The sequence below is a fragment of the Dipodomys spectabilis genome, unplaced genomic scaffold, assembly GCF_019054845.1.
Source record: "Dipodomys spectabilis isolate Male_0828 unplaced genomic scaffold, ASM1905484v1 ptg000043l, whole genome shotgun sequence".
In the NCBI taxonomy this organism is placed as follows: domain Eukaryota; kingdom Metazoa; phylum Chordata; class Mammalia; order Rodentia; family Heteromyidae; genus Dipodomys; species Dipodomys spectabilis.
The window spans coordinates 35,982,618-35,999,276 of record NW_024870720.1 but is presented as its reverse complement, the minus strand read 5'-3'; the positions used below and the strand labels follow the sequence as shown (position 1 = coordinate 35,999,276).

Here is a 16,659-nt window from a genome sequence, read left to right as displayed (position 1 = left end):
CTGTTTGAATTTTGTCCAGATGTTTGTTGCAATGAGGTCTCACTAACTTTTTGCAAAGGCTGGCCTCAAGCTATAGTTTTTTGCCTCTGGGATTGTAGTCAGAGCCAATATGACCCACTTGGAGTAATTTTTCTAAAATGTAAATCTGATTTTACTATGTGTATGCTTAAAATTTTCTGACCATTAGGATTAAGTTCAAATGCCATTGTTTTATTAGCATCGTAGGTATTTTTTCTTTTTCTTTTTTTTGGTCAGTTGTGGGGCTTGAACTCTGGGCCTGGGCACTTGTCCTTCAGCTCTTCAGCTCAAGGTGAGCGCTCTACCACTTGAACCACAGCGCCACTTCTTGTTTTCTAGTTGTTTTTTGGTGATAAGTCTCAGTGACTTTTCTGCCTGGGCTGGCTTTGAACCGCAATCCTCATAGCCTCCTGAGTAGCTAGGATTACAGGCCTGAGCCACTAGCGCCTGTCGGGATTTTTTCTACATCATATCCAAATATACTTTTTTTTCCCCCTGTTCCTCATGGCTGATTCATTCACTTCATATTTTACAACATATTGGTTTTCTTTTTCTTTTCTTTTCTTTTTTAGATCCCGTCGTGGGGCTTGAACTCTGAGCCTGGGTGCTGTCCCTCAGCTCTTCAGCTCAAGGCTAGCGCTCTACCACTTGAGCCACAGCACCATTTCTGGCTTTTTTTTTCTTTTTGCTTATGTGGTGCTGAGGAATAGAACCCAGGGCCTCAGGCATGCAAGGCAAGTGCTCTACCACTGAGCCACCTTCCCAGCCCAACATATTGGTTTTCTTATCTGTCTCTCCTACTGCACTTAGAATTTTTCTTTTTTTCTTTCTTTTAATTTTTACTGTAAAGATGATGTATAGAGGATTACAGTTACATAAGTCAGGTAATGAGTACGTTTCTTTTTGAATAGTGTCACTTCTTCCCTTATTTTCTCAGCTTTTTTCTTCCCAATCCCCCTTCCTTAGAACTTTTCCTTCTTTCTTTCCTTCCTTCCTTCCTTCCTTCCTTCCTTCCTTCCTTCCTTCCTTCCTTCCTTCCTTCCTTCCTTCCTTCCTTCCTTCCTTCCTTCCTTCCTTCCTTCCTTCCTTCTTTTCTTTTCTCTTGTTAGTCATGGGGCTTGAACTCTGGGCTTGGGCTCTGTCCCACAGCTCTTCAGCTCAAGGCTAGTACTCTACTACTTGAGCCACAATGCCACTTCCAGTTTTCTGGTGGTTAATTGGAAATAAGAGTCTTACAGAGTTTCCTGCCCAGACTAGCTTTGAATGGCATTCCTCATATCTCAGCTTCCTTAGTAGCTAGGATTACAGGCATGAGCCACTGGCCCAGGACTTGAACTGAGGGGCTTGGACGCTGTCCCTTAGCTGCTTTTGCTAAACGCTAGTGTTCTACCATTTGAGCCACAGCTCTACTTCTAACTTTTTTGGTAATTTATTAGAAATGAGTCTCATGGACTTTTCTGCCCAGGTGGCTTTAAACTGCAACCCTCAGATCTCAGCCTCCTAAGTAACTAGTATTATAGGAATAAGCCACCATTGCTTGACTATCTAGGTCTTTTTCTTTTTCTTTTTCATTTTTGTATGGATACTGGTGTTAGAACTCTGGGCTTTATGCTCTCTTTAGGCCTTTTTGTTCATGGTTGTCACTCTACCACTTGAGCCATGTATTCAGGTCTGGCTTTTTGTTGGTTAGTTTGAAGTAAGAATCTACCCAACTTTGTCTGAACCACAATCCTCAGATCTTAGCCTCCTGAGTTGGTAGGATTATAGGTGTGAGTCACTAGTGCCTGTCTTGTCATCTAGTTCTTTTTTTTTTTTTTTTTTTCTAGTCGGTCGTGGGGCTTGAACTCTGGGCTTGGGAGCTGTCCCTGCACTCTTCAGCTCAAGGTGAGCGCTCTACCACTTGAGCCACAGCGCCACTTCTGGTTTTTTAGTGGTTTATTGGAGATCAGAGTCTCACAGATTTTCCTTGCCCAGGCTGGCTTTGAACTGTGATCCTTAGATCTCAGCTTCCTCAGTGGCTAGGATTACAGACGTGAGCCATTGGCGCCCAGCTCATCTAGTTCTTTAAAAGTTACTTTTTAAAAAGATTTTTATAAATAGTAATTGTATGGGTTGGAAAGGATCTCATTGTAACATCACCCATCTATTATATTGTATCCTGATCAAACCCCTCTCTGTCTCCTTCATCCCTTCTAAAATTTCAACAGGTTTCACTGTTCTATTTTCATACAGGCATATAAATACTTTTGCCATAGGAATTAATTTTTTTGTGAATCTTTAGAAAAAAATATTACAAAAGTGATGTATAGCTGGGCACCAATGGCTCATGTCTATGATCTTAGGTACTCAGGAGGCTGAGATCTGAGGATTGTGGATCAAAGGCAGCCTGGGCAGGAAAGTCTGAAACTCTTATCACCAGTGAGTTACTCAAAAAAACTGGAAGAGGCTCTGTAGCTCAAAGGTTAGAGTGGTAGCCTTGAACATAGAAAGACTCAGGAACAGAGCCCAGGTCCTGAGTTCAAGCCTCAGGACTGGCAAAAAAACCCAACCAAACAAACAAGTGATGTACAGTGGAGTAACAGCTACATATAAGTCAGATGATGAGTATATTTCTTTTTGGACAATGTTGCCCAGGAATTAATTTTTTTTAAACTGGCATTTAAAGGAGGCTGAGATTGGAGGGTCATACTTCAAGACCAGCTGGAACAAAACAAAAAAAGGTTTGTGAGATCTGTTTAACAGAAAAAACAAAAACTAAAACTTAAGCATAGTGATTAAGTTGTCACCCCAACTACAGTGGGAAGTGTAAATAGGGGAATCACAGTCCATGCCAGTGCAGTCAAAAAGTAAAATCTTGTCTCGGAACTAACCAAAGCAAAGACTTGAAGGATTGGCTTAGGTGCTAGGGAACTTAGCAAGCAATTATGAAATCCTGAGTTCAAACCCCAGTACAACCAAAAAAAAATGGGTGGGGGTTACAGTTAACATTCAGGACTGGGATGGAACTCAGTGGTAGAATATTTGCTTAGCATGTGCCAGGCCCTGAGTGTTCAATCCCCAGCATATCTCCCTCCCTCCCTCACACACCCACATTCTCTCTCTCTCTTTCTCTCTCTCTCTCTCTCTCTCTCTCTCCTGAGTGGCATTAAGTATATTCACACTGCTTTTCAGTATGTTACCATTCCAGTCCATCTCCAGATTTTTTTTTTTTTCATTTGTAGACTGAAACTTTGTAGTCATTAAATGCTATGAATTCCTGTTCCTTCCTAGTCTTCAACCCTGGCAACCATCATTCTACTTTCTCTGTAGATATGACCATTTGTATATGCCTCATACAAGTAGAATCATGTAGTATTTACTTTTTTTTTTTTTTAGTATTTACTTTTTTATGACTGACTTATTTTGCTCGCCATGTCTTCACCATTAGAATTTCTGTTTAAGGCAGAATGGTATTACATTGTATGTATGTACCATATTTATGACATTTCTGTATTTCTCTTTTATTCTGTCTTTACTACCTAGCACAAATCCTTTTTTAAACTAGGATTTGTACTCAAGGCCTTGTACTTGCTAGGAAGGTGCTTTACCTCGTGAACCATACCTCTGTCCTTTTAGCCTTCTTTATTTTTTGAATAGGGCCATTGTATATGTTGTGCAAGCCTGGACAGTGATTTGCCTATTTATGCTTCTCACATAGCTAGGATGACAGTCATATACCACTGTGCCCAGCTGTTGAGGCTTCAAGCTTAGGTTTGGTAATATCTTTGGAAAAGAGACTAAATATGCTAGGGATACTCAACAGTTTAGGTTGACTTTCTGGAAATAATTGATGTAGGTTCATTTCATTTGTATAGAACTGTCTTGCAAAACACTGGTGGCTCATACCTGTAGTCCTTGGACTAAGGAGGCTGAGATCTGAGACTCAGTTTGGATCCAGACCATTTAGACAAATTGTTGAGATCTTGGTCTCTAATCAGTGAAAAAGCCAAATGGGAGCATGAGACCCTGAGTTCAAGACCCCATACCAGCAAAAAACAACAAAGAAGAATTTAACTGTGATTATATATGGTTTTAAAACCCTAACCCTAAACAACACCCCCCTGCCCAGCCAACGAAAGAACACTAGCAGTACATTCAACAAGTCCCTTAAGGAATCAGTAAAATTGATGTAATTGTATTCTGCAAAGAAATTTTGAAAATTGTATTTAAAATGATTTTGAAATTAGTAAGTGAAAACTTGACTTGGCATTGTTGGTAAGAAAATGACAAGGATAAAAATTACTCAAGCTACTTAGTACTCATATTTTTGTTTAAAGGGATTCTCTCACTTTTTCTTTCCTTCCTTTCCCTCTCTCCATCATCTCTAGCTGTTTACTCAGTAACTAGGAATATATTTGTACTATAACAGTCACTTAATTGGAAACGTTTGTTAGAAGGTCTTGGTGATAAGCTGAATTTTTGTTTCTGAACGTTTACTGTGATAGATTGTAATTCCTCAACCTGATAGCCTAGATCAGTCACTATAATCTTGAATGTCCTACCCAGATCATTTCCTAAATGTAAGAACAAAAGTTTAAAATTTTTATTTATGCTTCATGAATATTTGTGTCTGTGGCGGATTTAAAGGGAGACTGTTCTCATCATGGTTAACAGAGGAGCCAGCATCTTCCTTTGTGGCAAAGGAGAAGTACATTGGGAAGCCTTGCTTAGAAGTTAATATTCCGGCCCAGAAATGACATATCACTTACTTAAAACTCACTAGCGACAAATAGTCATATACTCTTAACTACCCAGGAGGAATGAGGGTTGGATAGGAAGTTCTACCATGTGCCTGGAGTAGGGAAGAAACAAAATATTTGTTGAGTAGCATAATAACTGTTATATAGTCTTTCAAGAATTTGGAGATTCTGTTCTTGCCTAGCATAAAATGTCCTGATTTTTTGCCTTATTGTAACATGACTTTTAATTCTCTAGGCCATTTCTACTAACACTACAGTTTTTCAGTGTTAAACCTGAAGTGTTATTGTCCAGTAGGGAACACAATCTGGTCAGAATAGGTAGAAGAAATTGTAGGGTTTTTTTGTTTGTTTGTTTGTTTTTCTTACTTCTCCCTTTTGGCAATCTGAAATCAGACTGTATGTAACCTGACAATAATCAGGTTGGTCTATCTAATAGCTATTTCATAAGTGATATTTAATTTTTCCTTTCATGATTTAAGTTCAGATAGACAGTCAAAGCATTGTAGAATACAGAGACTGAACTTTTAAGACTGACTTTCAGAAACTGTGTCATCAGGGCACATGATTAATTGTCCCAATAAACAGATATTAAATATTCCTAAACAGCTTTGCTTTGTTTCTTTCTGTCTAGGTTTACCACAGCTCTTTAGGGACTTGCTTCAATGTTTAAGGTCTCATGTTGATACCTAAGAAATGATGAACACACATTGAAGTACTGTGGTGTAGATCATCATCACTTTTTTTGTTGTTGTTGTTTTATACCATTATTTTAAAAATTCAAACTGATGTACTGCTTCTCATTTTCAGGTAGGGTTCTTTCACAATCTACTCCTGGAACTCCATCAAAGACTATAACAATACCTGAGAGTGGTGTTATTGGATCAACTATAAATTCTACAACACAGACACCAAATAAAATAGCCATCTCACCTTTGAAATCGCCAAATAAGGTAAAAAAAAAAAACAAAAAACAAAGAAAAAGACAAATATTATGATTGATGCCTTTATTTTCTAACTAATCATTAAGATATTCTAGTTTTCATATATTTCCAGGCAAGTAATACACATTCAGTGAATCTTGAGTTTATTTTATAATCAAGGAATTTTAACAACAAAAATTACTTTTAAACACATGAGAACAGTAATCATTTTGCATGCTAAGATGTTTTTCATGCCCATATAAATATGAATGTAGGTTACTTGTAGTTTTATGCAAAAATACTGTCTTTGGGTAAGGCACTAGATATAGTGATATCTAGTGCATATATACTGACTATTACATGAAATGTTAAAGTAACTTGCTTTTCTAGAGATTGAATTACATTATAAAACTCAGTGTTAGAAATTGCCACTGACTGCTGGTAACCACATTTATCAGTGTTGTAAAAGCTTAAATATATTTCATTCATAGTATTTTAAAGTATTTTCATGATGTGTTTTCATTTTAAGGTGACAATTTTCTGTTTGGACTTCAGTCAGGTTTAGTAAGCAGTCTTAACTCATTCCCCAAAACATACAGATATCATAAAACCAGCATATAAAAATGCACAAAAAAGGTATGTTTTAAAAATTACATTGTTGGGGCTAGGAAGATGGCTCAGTGGTAGAGCGCTTGCCTTGCATGCCTCTGAGGCCCTGGGTTCAATTCCTCAGCATCACATAAGCAAAAAGAAAAAAGCCAGAAGTGGCGCTGTGGCTCAAGTGTTAGAGTGCTAGCCTTGAGCTGAAGAGCTGAGGGACAGCGCCCAGGCCCAGAGTTCAGGCCCCACGACCGGACCCCCCCCCAAAAAAAAAAAAAAAAAAAAGCATTATTCTGTAAGGTGCCAGCCACTCTTGTGATTCCAGACACATAACCACTGGCTTGTGCCTGTAATCCTAGTTACTCAGGAGCCTGAGTAGCAAACTGAGGATTATAGTTTGAAGCCACCCCAGCCAGGAAAAGTCTATGAGACTTTTATCTGCAGTTGATCAAAAAGCTACAAGTGGAAGTGTGGCCATGAACAAAAAAGCTAAAGGGCAGTGCCCAGGCTCTGAGTTCAAGCCACAGTACCAGCATAGCATGAGGGAGGGAAGGAGGGAGGGGCTCATAAGTAAAACAAAACACTAAACATTTACCTTACATATTATATAAATATTTTGTTAAAGTAGGCAGATGCCTGCCCAGTTAATATAGACAAACTTTTCTAAAATTGAGTGAATTCAGATATTTAAATGCTTGCTGAATGAAATGCATAGTAATATGCACTTGAGCCAAAACACCAGTAAGGTAAGTTTTTTAATTTCAAGGAATTTATTAAGGAAGTTTGAAGGAGAAAAATTAAAATTCTCCACAGAATTGTAATGATTAAAGTTGGCTTGAGCTCTGTTCTTTCTCTCTGTGTCTCTATGTATCTGTCTTTCCATCTTTCTCTATGTATGTGTGTCTGTGTGTGTGTGTAAAGGTATATATAGAGAAGACAATTCAGGTTTTTGTGGTACTGGGGATTAAACTAGAGCCATATGCATGCTAAGCAAATTCTATACTACTTGAGCATATCCCTAGCTTTTTTGTTTTATATTTTGTTTTTAAGATAGAGTCTTGCCTGGACTGGCCTCAAACTCTTGATTTTCCTACCTCCACCTACTAAGCAACTGGTATGACAGATGTGTACTACTCACTCTGTTCCGAGACTATTTGAATGATTGCAAACCTTAATGGTAGGTGAGACTTATGTGTGAATGAGCTTTTTGGGTCAAGGTAATAGTTTATGCAGAAATAAAAAAGTGTGACTTATTTAGGGAGCTACACTGTTTTGGTAGTGTAAGAGCTTGGGGTGCTAAGGTTAGATTGAAGATCTCATTGTCTTCAGAAATGCTTGTAGGGCAGTGGTTTTTACCCTTGTCTACACATTGTAGTTACCCAGGGAGGTTTTGATGGCTGATTTTAATTCACAGTTATTCGGTTTCAGTCTCTTTTGAGCTTGGTCCAATATTAGCAACTGTGAAAGATAGTTTGGGTAAGGAAGCCTGGGTTCTGGGAGAGAGTTCAGATTAGTAATCATCATCCCCCTACTGGGTTTACAGGCATGCTGGGTTTATAGGCATATACCACCACACCAACCTTACTTACCTTTTGAGATGAATTATTTTAAACTGTAGAACAGTCTTGGTTTTATTGGTCAAGATTCACAGGTATGAAAATTTTCTTAAAGCTGTTATTGACTTAAGCTTCCCCTGGCTCAGGGATTGGTAGTGAAAAAGATTGCACTCTCACTCTTCTCCCTTGTTGCCCCTTTCTTCATTTTCTCTTTCTGATTAGAAGGAAGATTTGAAGAGAAAGGATAAAGTGTTACATGACAGGGACTGTTGTTAATATAGCTGTTGCTAATATCTGTGTGTCAGGTGTCTAAATGTAACGTTAGAGTTGAATTCATAGGATGCTGTTTTGGGAGGTCCTTGTGGGTCTGTCCACAGTGCCTAGTTCTCTTGCAGCTACCTGTGCAACTTCCCTTTTAGCTCTTGCTTCCTGTAATCCATTCTATAGTCTGCTAACTGCAGGGTCCTATCAAGATGCCTTAGCCCTTGTTCTGTACTACTTGGCCAATGGAAACTCGTATAACCCCGGGGTAGGGTGCAATTTACCTAACTGTTGTCTTCTACATTCTTTTCCTGTGATAGCTCCATCCATCTTATTTCTTTTGCAGACTTTTCAGGTCTGGGCCCAGTTTTCTGTGTTACATATTCCCCTATACTCCTGAGAATATGTGACAACTACTCCTAAAGCCTCACTACATTGTATTGTTGTGATGACCAAAATGGGCTTGACGGTTTATCTCAATAAGTTATGAACCAAAGATTCAGTTGTCACTTGTCCCTTTTAAAATTACTGTCAGGCTTCCCCGAGGCCTTCTTGGATCACCCTTGCCTTTGTTCACTGGATTTTGTGAGAGCCCAGTTAGGTGAATGGTTCTCAGCTTTAGCTGTACTTTTTAAACACTTAGGGCCTCTTTTATTTCTTCTTCACCTTTCTTCTCCTTTCCTTTCTTCTTCTTCCTCCTCCCCCTCCTCCTCCTCCTCCTCCTACTTCTCCTTCACCCTCTTTTTCCTCCTCCTCTTCCTCCTCCTCTCCTCCTCCTCCTCCTTTTTTTTTTTTTTTTCCCAGTCCTGCGGCTTGAACTCAGAGTCTGGGAGTCCTGGGGCTTGAATTCAGAGTCTGGGCACTGTTCTTGAGCTTCTTTTGCTCAAGGCTGGCACTCTACCACTTGAGCCACAGTGCCACTTCTGGCTTTTTGGTTTATGTGGTACTGAGAAGTGGAACCCAGGGCTTCATGCATGCCAGGCAAGCACTCTACCACTGGGCCACATTTCTAGCCCCATTTGGGTGCCTCTTCAAGATACTTATTTGCTGGCTTCTCTCCTGCCAGACCCCATTAATTCAGAACATCTAGAGCTGGACATAGGCACCAGATTTAATGTTTTAAGTGCCAACGTGTAGACCAAGGTACAGAATCACAAAGTAGGAATATGATAGTATGAGCTAGACTAGAGCTATAGGGCTACTAGTGAAGTAAGATAGTAAGATATAAAACCCTAAAATCCTGTTATTCTCTATGTTGTTTGTTTGAGAAAAGTCTTAATGTGTAGCCTTTTTTGAACCTCCTGCTGTTTACTACCACACTCAGCTTTTTTTTTTAAAGAAATATAAAATTATGGGGCTGGGAAGGTGGCTCAGTGGTAGAGCATGAGGCCCTGGGTTTGATTCCTTAGCACCACATAAGCAAAAAGAAAAAAGCCGGAAGTGGTGCTGTGGCTCAAGTGGTAGAGTGCTAGCCTTGAGCTGAAGAGCTGAGGGACAGCGCCCAGGCCCAGAGTTCAGGCCCCACGACTGGACCCCTCCCCCCCCCAAAAATAAAATTATTTACTACTATTTACTACTATTCACCACTATTCCTAATAGAGTAAATGGTATACAATTGGGGATTATTCTGATTACAACAAAGTTGTTTTCCTGGCTTTCTCAGAACCAGTATCTCAATACGGAAAAGACTGAGCATCTGTGAAAGGAATGAGTTGGGGTAAAGAAAAAGCATGCAGATCAATAATGATAATTTATGCTATTAGGTCCTAAATTGTGAATATATCTAACCAGCTGATTATTACATTTCTATGAGCCAAGCCTTAGATATTATAAGAATAAGGATGGCTTACTCCAGGCACCCTTAAATGTCTGCTTGGTCTTGCTTGGCTAATTGAAGAAAACCAAGATTTTTCTAATTTTCTGATCTGGGTGGGGAAATTGTTGATAACAAAATTTTTTTCAGGGAATTTTGTAACTGTTTTGTAACTATTATGTTTATGTGTTTGTGGCAGAAGCAGGAAAATAAAAGTTTAGGGCCAGCCTGGGCTGCATAGCAAGTTCAAGGCTAGCCTGAGCTGTCTAGCCACTCTATCTCAAAGAAAGAAGGGCTGAGGTTGTAGATCAGAGGTACAGTGCTTGCCTACAATGTAGAATGAACCAGGTTTAATCTCTGAAACTTCAAAACAAACTTTCCCAAACAGAAACCTTCTCTGTAAATGTTTTATGTATACACACATAAATAAATGAAAACCAAATTTGGTCCTTTGATAGGGCCTTTAAAGATAAGTTCTGATTAAGTAACGACATTTAGAAAAACCTGTTATTGAATGCAGAGGAGCTGTACCATGGTATCAAATCTTTTTTCTAATGAAAGAAGCAAGTTGAAGAATCATTTATTGTTTTATTGAAAGTGACTGGTGCTTTTGATGCAAATAAATAATAAAATAATATAAAAAAGAAAACAGCTGCCTTAATATTCTGAACTACTTTCAAAACCAATGAGTCCAATTTTCATTATTTTTCACTATTATTTCAAAGATTCAGATCTTACATGTGTGTTGTATGTATGTATATATGTATATATATTTTTGTGAGGGTATATGTACATATATTTATAATACAATTATTAAGCTTTATTTTGTGGACAAGAGTGTCTAGTTAGTCTCTCCATAAAAAAAAAAATTGAGGTATCTTCTATTTCCTCTTTGCCAGCCACTGTCAGCCTCCTCTGAATCTTTTTTTTTTTTTTTTTTGGGTCCAGTCGTGGGGCCTGAACTCTGGGCCTGGGTGCTGTCCCTCAGCTCTTCAGCTCAAGGCTAGGGCTCTACCACTTGAGCCACAGCACCACTTCGGGCTTTTTTTCTTTTTTGCTTATGTGGTGCTGGGGAATCGAACCCAGAGCCTCATGCATGCAAGGCAAGCGCTCTACCACTGAGCCACCTTCCCAGCCCCTGAATCTTTTTTTTTTAAATCATTTCTTTTACGCATTTATTTGCTACTGAAAATTATACTAACGTATCAAAAATCTCCATTTATTACATCTCAAACATTTGAAAATCAGAAAATGAGTCAGGCATCTTTCTTAATTATTACCCAGTAGGGTTTCCATGGCTTCAAATGACCATTTCACCTCTCATAGACTTTAGCCAACAAATTGCCAACTGGCACTGAGGAAGAAGATCCATCATCCTCAGGGATCAAACTTAAAAACAGAAACACTTGTGGGTGGGGCCAGGAGGGAAAACTGGGAGAGAGGGAGGGAAGGGGAGGATACTGTCCAAAAAGAAATGTACTGTTTACCTGACTTATAAAACTGTCACCCTCTGTATATCACTTTTATAATGATAACTTTTTTCTTTGGCCAGTCCTGGGGCTTGGACTCAGGGCCTGAGCACTGACCCTGAGCTTCTTTTGGTCAAGGCTAGCACTCTACCACTTGAGCTACAACGCCCCTTCTGGCTTTTTCTGTGTATGTGGTACTGAGGAATCCAACCCAGGGCTTCATGCATGTTAGGCAAGAGCACTTCACCACTAAGCCACATTCCCAGCCCAAAGAGTCTTTTTTTTTTTTTTTTAAACCAGTCCTGGGGCTTGAACTCAGGGCCTGGGCACTGTCCCTAAGCTTTTGTGCTCAAGGCTAGCACTCTACCACTTGAGCCACAGCGCACTTCCTGCTTTTTCTGTTTATGTGGTACTGAGGAATTGAACCCAGGGCTTCATGCATGCTAAGCTAGGCAAGCACTCTTATCACTAAGCCACATTCCCAGCCCATGATAAAAAAATTTTTTAAAGGAAAAAAAAAAAAACGCCTCAAGAAACTAGAAAACTGAATCACAGTGTACAAAAGATTTTCAAAATTCTGAGCATATAAAAGTTAGTGTTCTATAGCATTATGACCTTTGTTGACAACAGGCTGAATGTACTTATCAACAAGTGTGTCAATCACTCCACTGGGACACTGCTCTTATCAGCCCCTGAGCTTGCATTTTCTGAAGGTTCCTCATCTATAGCTAGGTGGTAACTGCAAGTACATTGGAAGGGCCTTTCCTTCCTCGAAGAACTCCAGTGTGCCAGCTTTCTTTGCCGCCTTAGGGTCTCTCCCTCTCTGCCATTCTGGCTCTGGGCCCGCACGTCCAGCCTGCCAGCCTGGGCAAGATTATACAGCTGGCTGATGAGAACAAAGCTCTGAATCAGTGCCACCACATTCTGTGAGGAGAACTTGAGGGGATGTTGAGAACAGTGGGCCGTGGCTCCACGCGTGGTGTTGTCCTCAGTGGACATCTGAGAAGACTCCTGGTTCAAGTGTCCTGTAAGCACTTCATTGGGGTCCTCTGGAAGCCCTTGTATCTGCAAAAATCTGTTTTTAAGTGCCAGCTTTTCTTCTGCTCCAGTATCACTCCCAGCCTTGGGAAAGGCAGTGTCAGCCGACTGGTTGTAAGAGCTGTTCTGTCCGTATGCTGGGGGGGTTGTGCTGGAACTTCTGGCCCCGGAGACTGAGGCTGGTCCTGGAGTTCAGAGCAACAGCTGCATGTCAGTTGCTAAGAATCCTGAGGATTAGGGCCTCCTCCTCCTCAGCCATCAGGATAGCCCTGGGACTCAGGCTGGTGTTGAAGGTCTCTGAAGGGTCCATGATGGCGAGGAAGCTGCTCACATGAAGCTCGGCAAAATTATGGGGTTCAAAAAAAGCCAGCTGAGTGTCTTTTTATTGCTTGAGACACATTAGTTGCACACTGCTGTCTGTAATACCAATTACTGATTCAGGATCTTGGTTTGTCAGTAGTGTCTCTACTTTGATTTGCCATAATCGAATTCAGCCTGAAAAATATTTTCTTTTTTCATCATCTTTTTCTTTACCAGCTTTTTGAGAATTAAGAAATGATTTGAGGGGCTGGGAAGGTAGATCAGTGGTAGGGTGCTTGCCTTGCATGCATGAGGCCCTGGGTTTGATTCCTCAGCACCACATAAGCAGAAAAAGTCGAAAGTGGCGCTGTGGCTCAAGGGATAGAACAGTAGCCTTGAGCTGAAGAGCTGAGAGACAGTGCCCAGGCCCAGAGTTCAGGTGCTGAGACTAGCAAAAAAAAAAAAAAGATTTGATTAACTCTGGACAATTAACATTTTTTTCAGATTTCTGATATTGTCAACGTCTGTAAATCCCTTCCATTTAAAAAATATTCCACCTTCCCATTCACTACTCATTGCTCCACTACTTTTTCCACCACCACAAATTCTTCAGGCTCTACCTCTCCAATTTTCTTTCTTTTTCTTTTCTTTTCTTTCTTTTTTTTTTTTTTTGATAATGGGGCTTGAACTCTGGGCCTGGGTGCTGTCCCTGGGCTCTTCAGCTCAAGGCTAGCGCTCTACCACTTGAGCCACAGTGCTATTTCAGGTTTTCTGGTGGTTTATTGGAGATAAGAATCTCACAGACTTTCCTGCCTGGGCTGGCTTTGAACCTCGATCCTCAGATCTCAGCCTCCTGAGTAGCTAGGATTACAGGTGTGAGCCACCAGCGCCTGGCATCTCTTTGTTTTTTTTCTGTTTTCTCCACTGTAGCTTTTGGAGGCAATTTTTCATTGCAGCCTGGATGCTCTCAGTCTCAAAATTGAGGTCCTTACAGCCTTTTCCCCTCCTTTTTCTTTTTTCTTTTTCTTTTTTTAAGTAGGAGATACGTGATGGGGAGGCTGTCTTTAGAGTGTGAAGAAGTTTATAGTTCTCAGCTGTGGAGCCTCACTTTGGCTGTATTTTAAGGTAGTAGAATATGTACCATACTTACCTTTTTTTTTTTTTTTTTTCTTTTTTGCCAGCTTGAACTTAGGACCTGGGTACTTTCCCTGAGCTTCTTTTGCTCTAGGCTAGCACTGTTATCATTTGAGCCACTGTGTCACTTCTGGCCTTTTCTGTTGATGTGGTACTGAGGAATCAAACTCAGGGCTTCATGCATGCTATCAAGGACTCTACCATTAAGCCACATTCCCAGCCCCTGAGCTTCTTGTGTTCAAGGCTAGTGTTCTACCACTTGAGCCACAGCACCACTTTTGATCTTTTCAGAGTAGTTTATTGGAGATAAGAGTCTCACAGATTTTTTTTTTCCCTAGACTGGCTGAGAACCATGATCCTTAGATCTCAGCCTTCTGTGTAGCTAGGATTAGTAGGACAAGACTCTGGTTACCCCTTGTAATTGTTTGCCACTATTTTTTCCATTTTATAGTCTACTTTATATTGTTGTTTTCTTTGCTGTGTAGAAGCTTTTTAATTAATCACATTTGTCTACTTTGCTTTTGTTCTTTGGGCTTTTGGATATTGTTAATTCCATTGTCCTAAAACATTTTTCCTTTAGTAGTTTTATAGTTTCAGGTCTTAATTTTTTTTTTTGTTTTTTTATGTGCGATGATCTGTTTTGAGTTGAGTTTTGTAACTGATGAGACATAGGGATCTACGTTCATTGTTCTGCATATGGATATACACTTTTCCCAACACTTCCATTGAAAACATTTCTTCCTCCAATTCATGTTCTGAACAGTTTTGTCAAAGGTCACTTGGCTGCAGATTTGTGGATGTACTTCTAGTCCATTGGTATGTGTATGTCTGTTTTTATGCCAATACCATACTGTTTTGATTAGTATGTTTTGAAGTCAGTTGTGATGCCTACTGCTTTATTATTTTCCCTCAAGATTGCTTTGGCTGTTCAGTTGTGTGTGTGTCTGTGTGTGTGTTTCCACATAAATTTAGGAATTTAAAAATAATTCTACAGGTGTCATTGGTGTTCTTTAAACAGTATACAAAGGGGTTTCAATTCGACAAATCAGCTTATAATACATCTTCATCAGTGCACCTCTTCATTTGTTCTCTCCCATTTTTCTGAACCCATACCCTTGCCATTAGTATTCTGATAGGGTAGTATGAGCTATCTCTCTCTCTCTCTCTTTTACCTCTCTCTCTCTCTGTCTTTCTCTCTATCTATTTATAAGTATGGACATTTTAACAATAGTGGTTCTTCCTTCCAAACCATGAACATGGATGTGTTATTCTATTTGTTTTGTTTTGATGCCTTCTAGTTTTTTCAATAAAATTTTTAAATTTTGTTACTTTGATGTAGTTTGAGATGTTTCTAATAAGCTTAGATAATGAATGACTACAGATTACTAAAAATTCTTACGCATGCAGTTTAGATAGGGTCTAACTCTTTTGGAGGTGAGCTTCTTGAGTTCTCATAATGAAAATCTTTATGAGAAATGAAAAATCATTTTTGATGGTAGAACACTGACTTTTGGCTTAAAACTGAAAAGTAATTGACATTAATATGTATGACAGTAAAATTCCTTCTGTTTATAGATGCTTGTCTGTAAGAACAATGTTTATATAGAGATCAGTATAGTGTAGTCTTATGCTCTTTTACTGAAGCAACATTTAATAACAAAAATAGACGTAATTTTTAAATGAGTTCCATTCATCAAATAAGATACATTCTATTTAACTCATTTTATGCTACAATAGTTATAATTTGTGTTATGTTAGTTAATTATATTAACTCAATATAAATGAAAATTTTTAATTTAAGTTATTATTTTATTTTTATTTTTTTTATTTTTTTTGGTGGTGGGTCCTGAACTCTTGGCCTGGGTGCTGTCCCTCAGCTCTTCAGCTCAAGGCTAGAACTCTACCACTTGAGCCACAGTGCCACTTCCGGCTTTTTCTGCTTATGTAGTGCTGAGGAATTAAACCCAAGGCCTCATGCACGCCAGGCTAGCAATCAACCGCTGAGCCAACTTCCTAGCCCTTGGAAATGTTTTAAAATTTTCAATTCATATACCTATTTGCTTTAGAAAACATGGTAGAAAAATTTTGAGCATAAAAATGCTGGATTATGTTAACATTTTTAGAAAAGATAGAATTCAAATACAAGTTCACAGAGGGAGAAGGAAAATACACATTTTGACTGTTAAGTAACAGTTTTAAAAGAAAACTGGATTTATATTTATATTATCAATATTATCATTTGAATCAAATTATTTTGTTATGGTCAGAAGGCTGAGGCAGGAAGATATGAGTTTGAGGCCAGGTAGATTATAGAGCTATGACTATCTCAAAACTTTTTTTTTTTTTTGCAAATTCTTTATTGTGATTAAGTGATTGCATAACTTCCCAAATTTCACAGTATTAGGGGATAGTGATGCTTAGTTAAAGTCACAAACACATTCAAACTTTCATGAGGCAAGTTGTCTATCATGGTCTATAAAATTTATGAGTTCTATGAGCTTTGACAATACAGTTATTTCTTCCACATAGGTACGTTTCTTTTGTTTTGCATAGTGTCAGCTGTTCCCTCTTTCCCACTCATTCCCTCCCTCCCATCGCTGTCATTGAGTTGCTTAGTTCGTTTTGATCAATGTCCAGTGCAGCTGATGGGTCCCACTGTTGTATGTTTTTCCCTGATTCCCTCTAGTTCTGTGTCCTCCTCCTGGTTTCCCTCCGGTGTGCCATATCACATATATGCCATATATGTGATCAGCAGCATGGGGTTATTTAGTAGTGATTTGACCAGATGAGTGGAGGTCTTTTGTTTCTCAA

The 16,659-nt window shown here is 39.2% G+C and overlaps 1 protein-coding gene across 5 annotated transcripts in view; it reads left to right on the top strand.

Annotated features, from left to right (window-relative positions):
* Lin54 (lin-54 DREAM MuvB core complex component) overlaps positions 1-16,659 on the top strand; it is a 72,566-nt gene that overhangs the window by 24,190 nt on the left and 31,717 nt on the right. For all 5 annotated transcript variants that reach the window (XM_042678225.1, XM_042678222.1, XM_042678223.1 and 2 more), the window contains exon 4: positions 5,565-5,707. In XM_042678225.1, the coding sequence (XP_042534159.1) occupies positions 5,565-5,707 (143 nt within the window). The remainder of the gene's footprint in view (positions 1-5,564; positions 5,708-16,659) is intronic.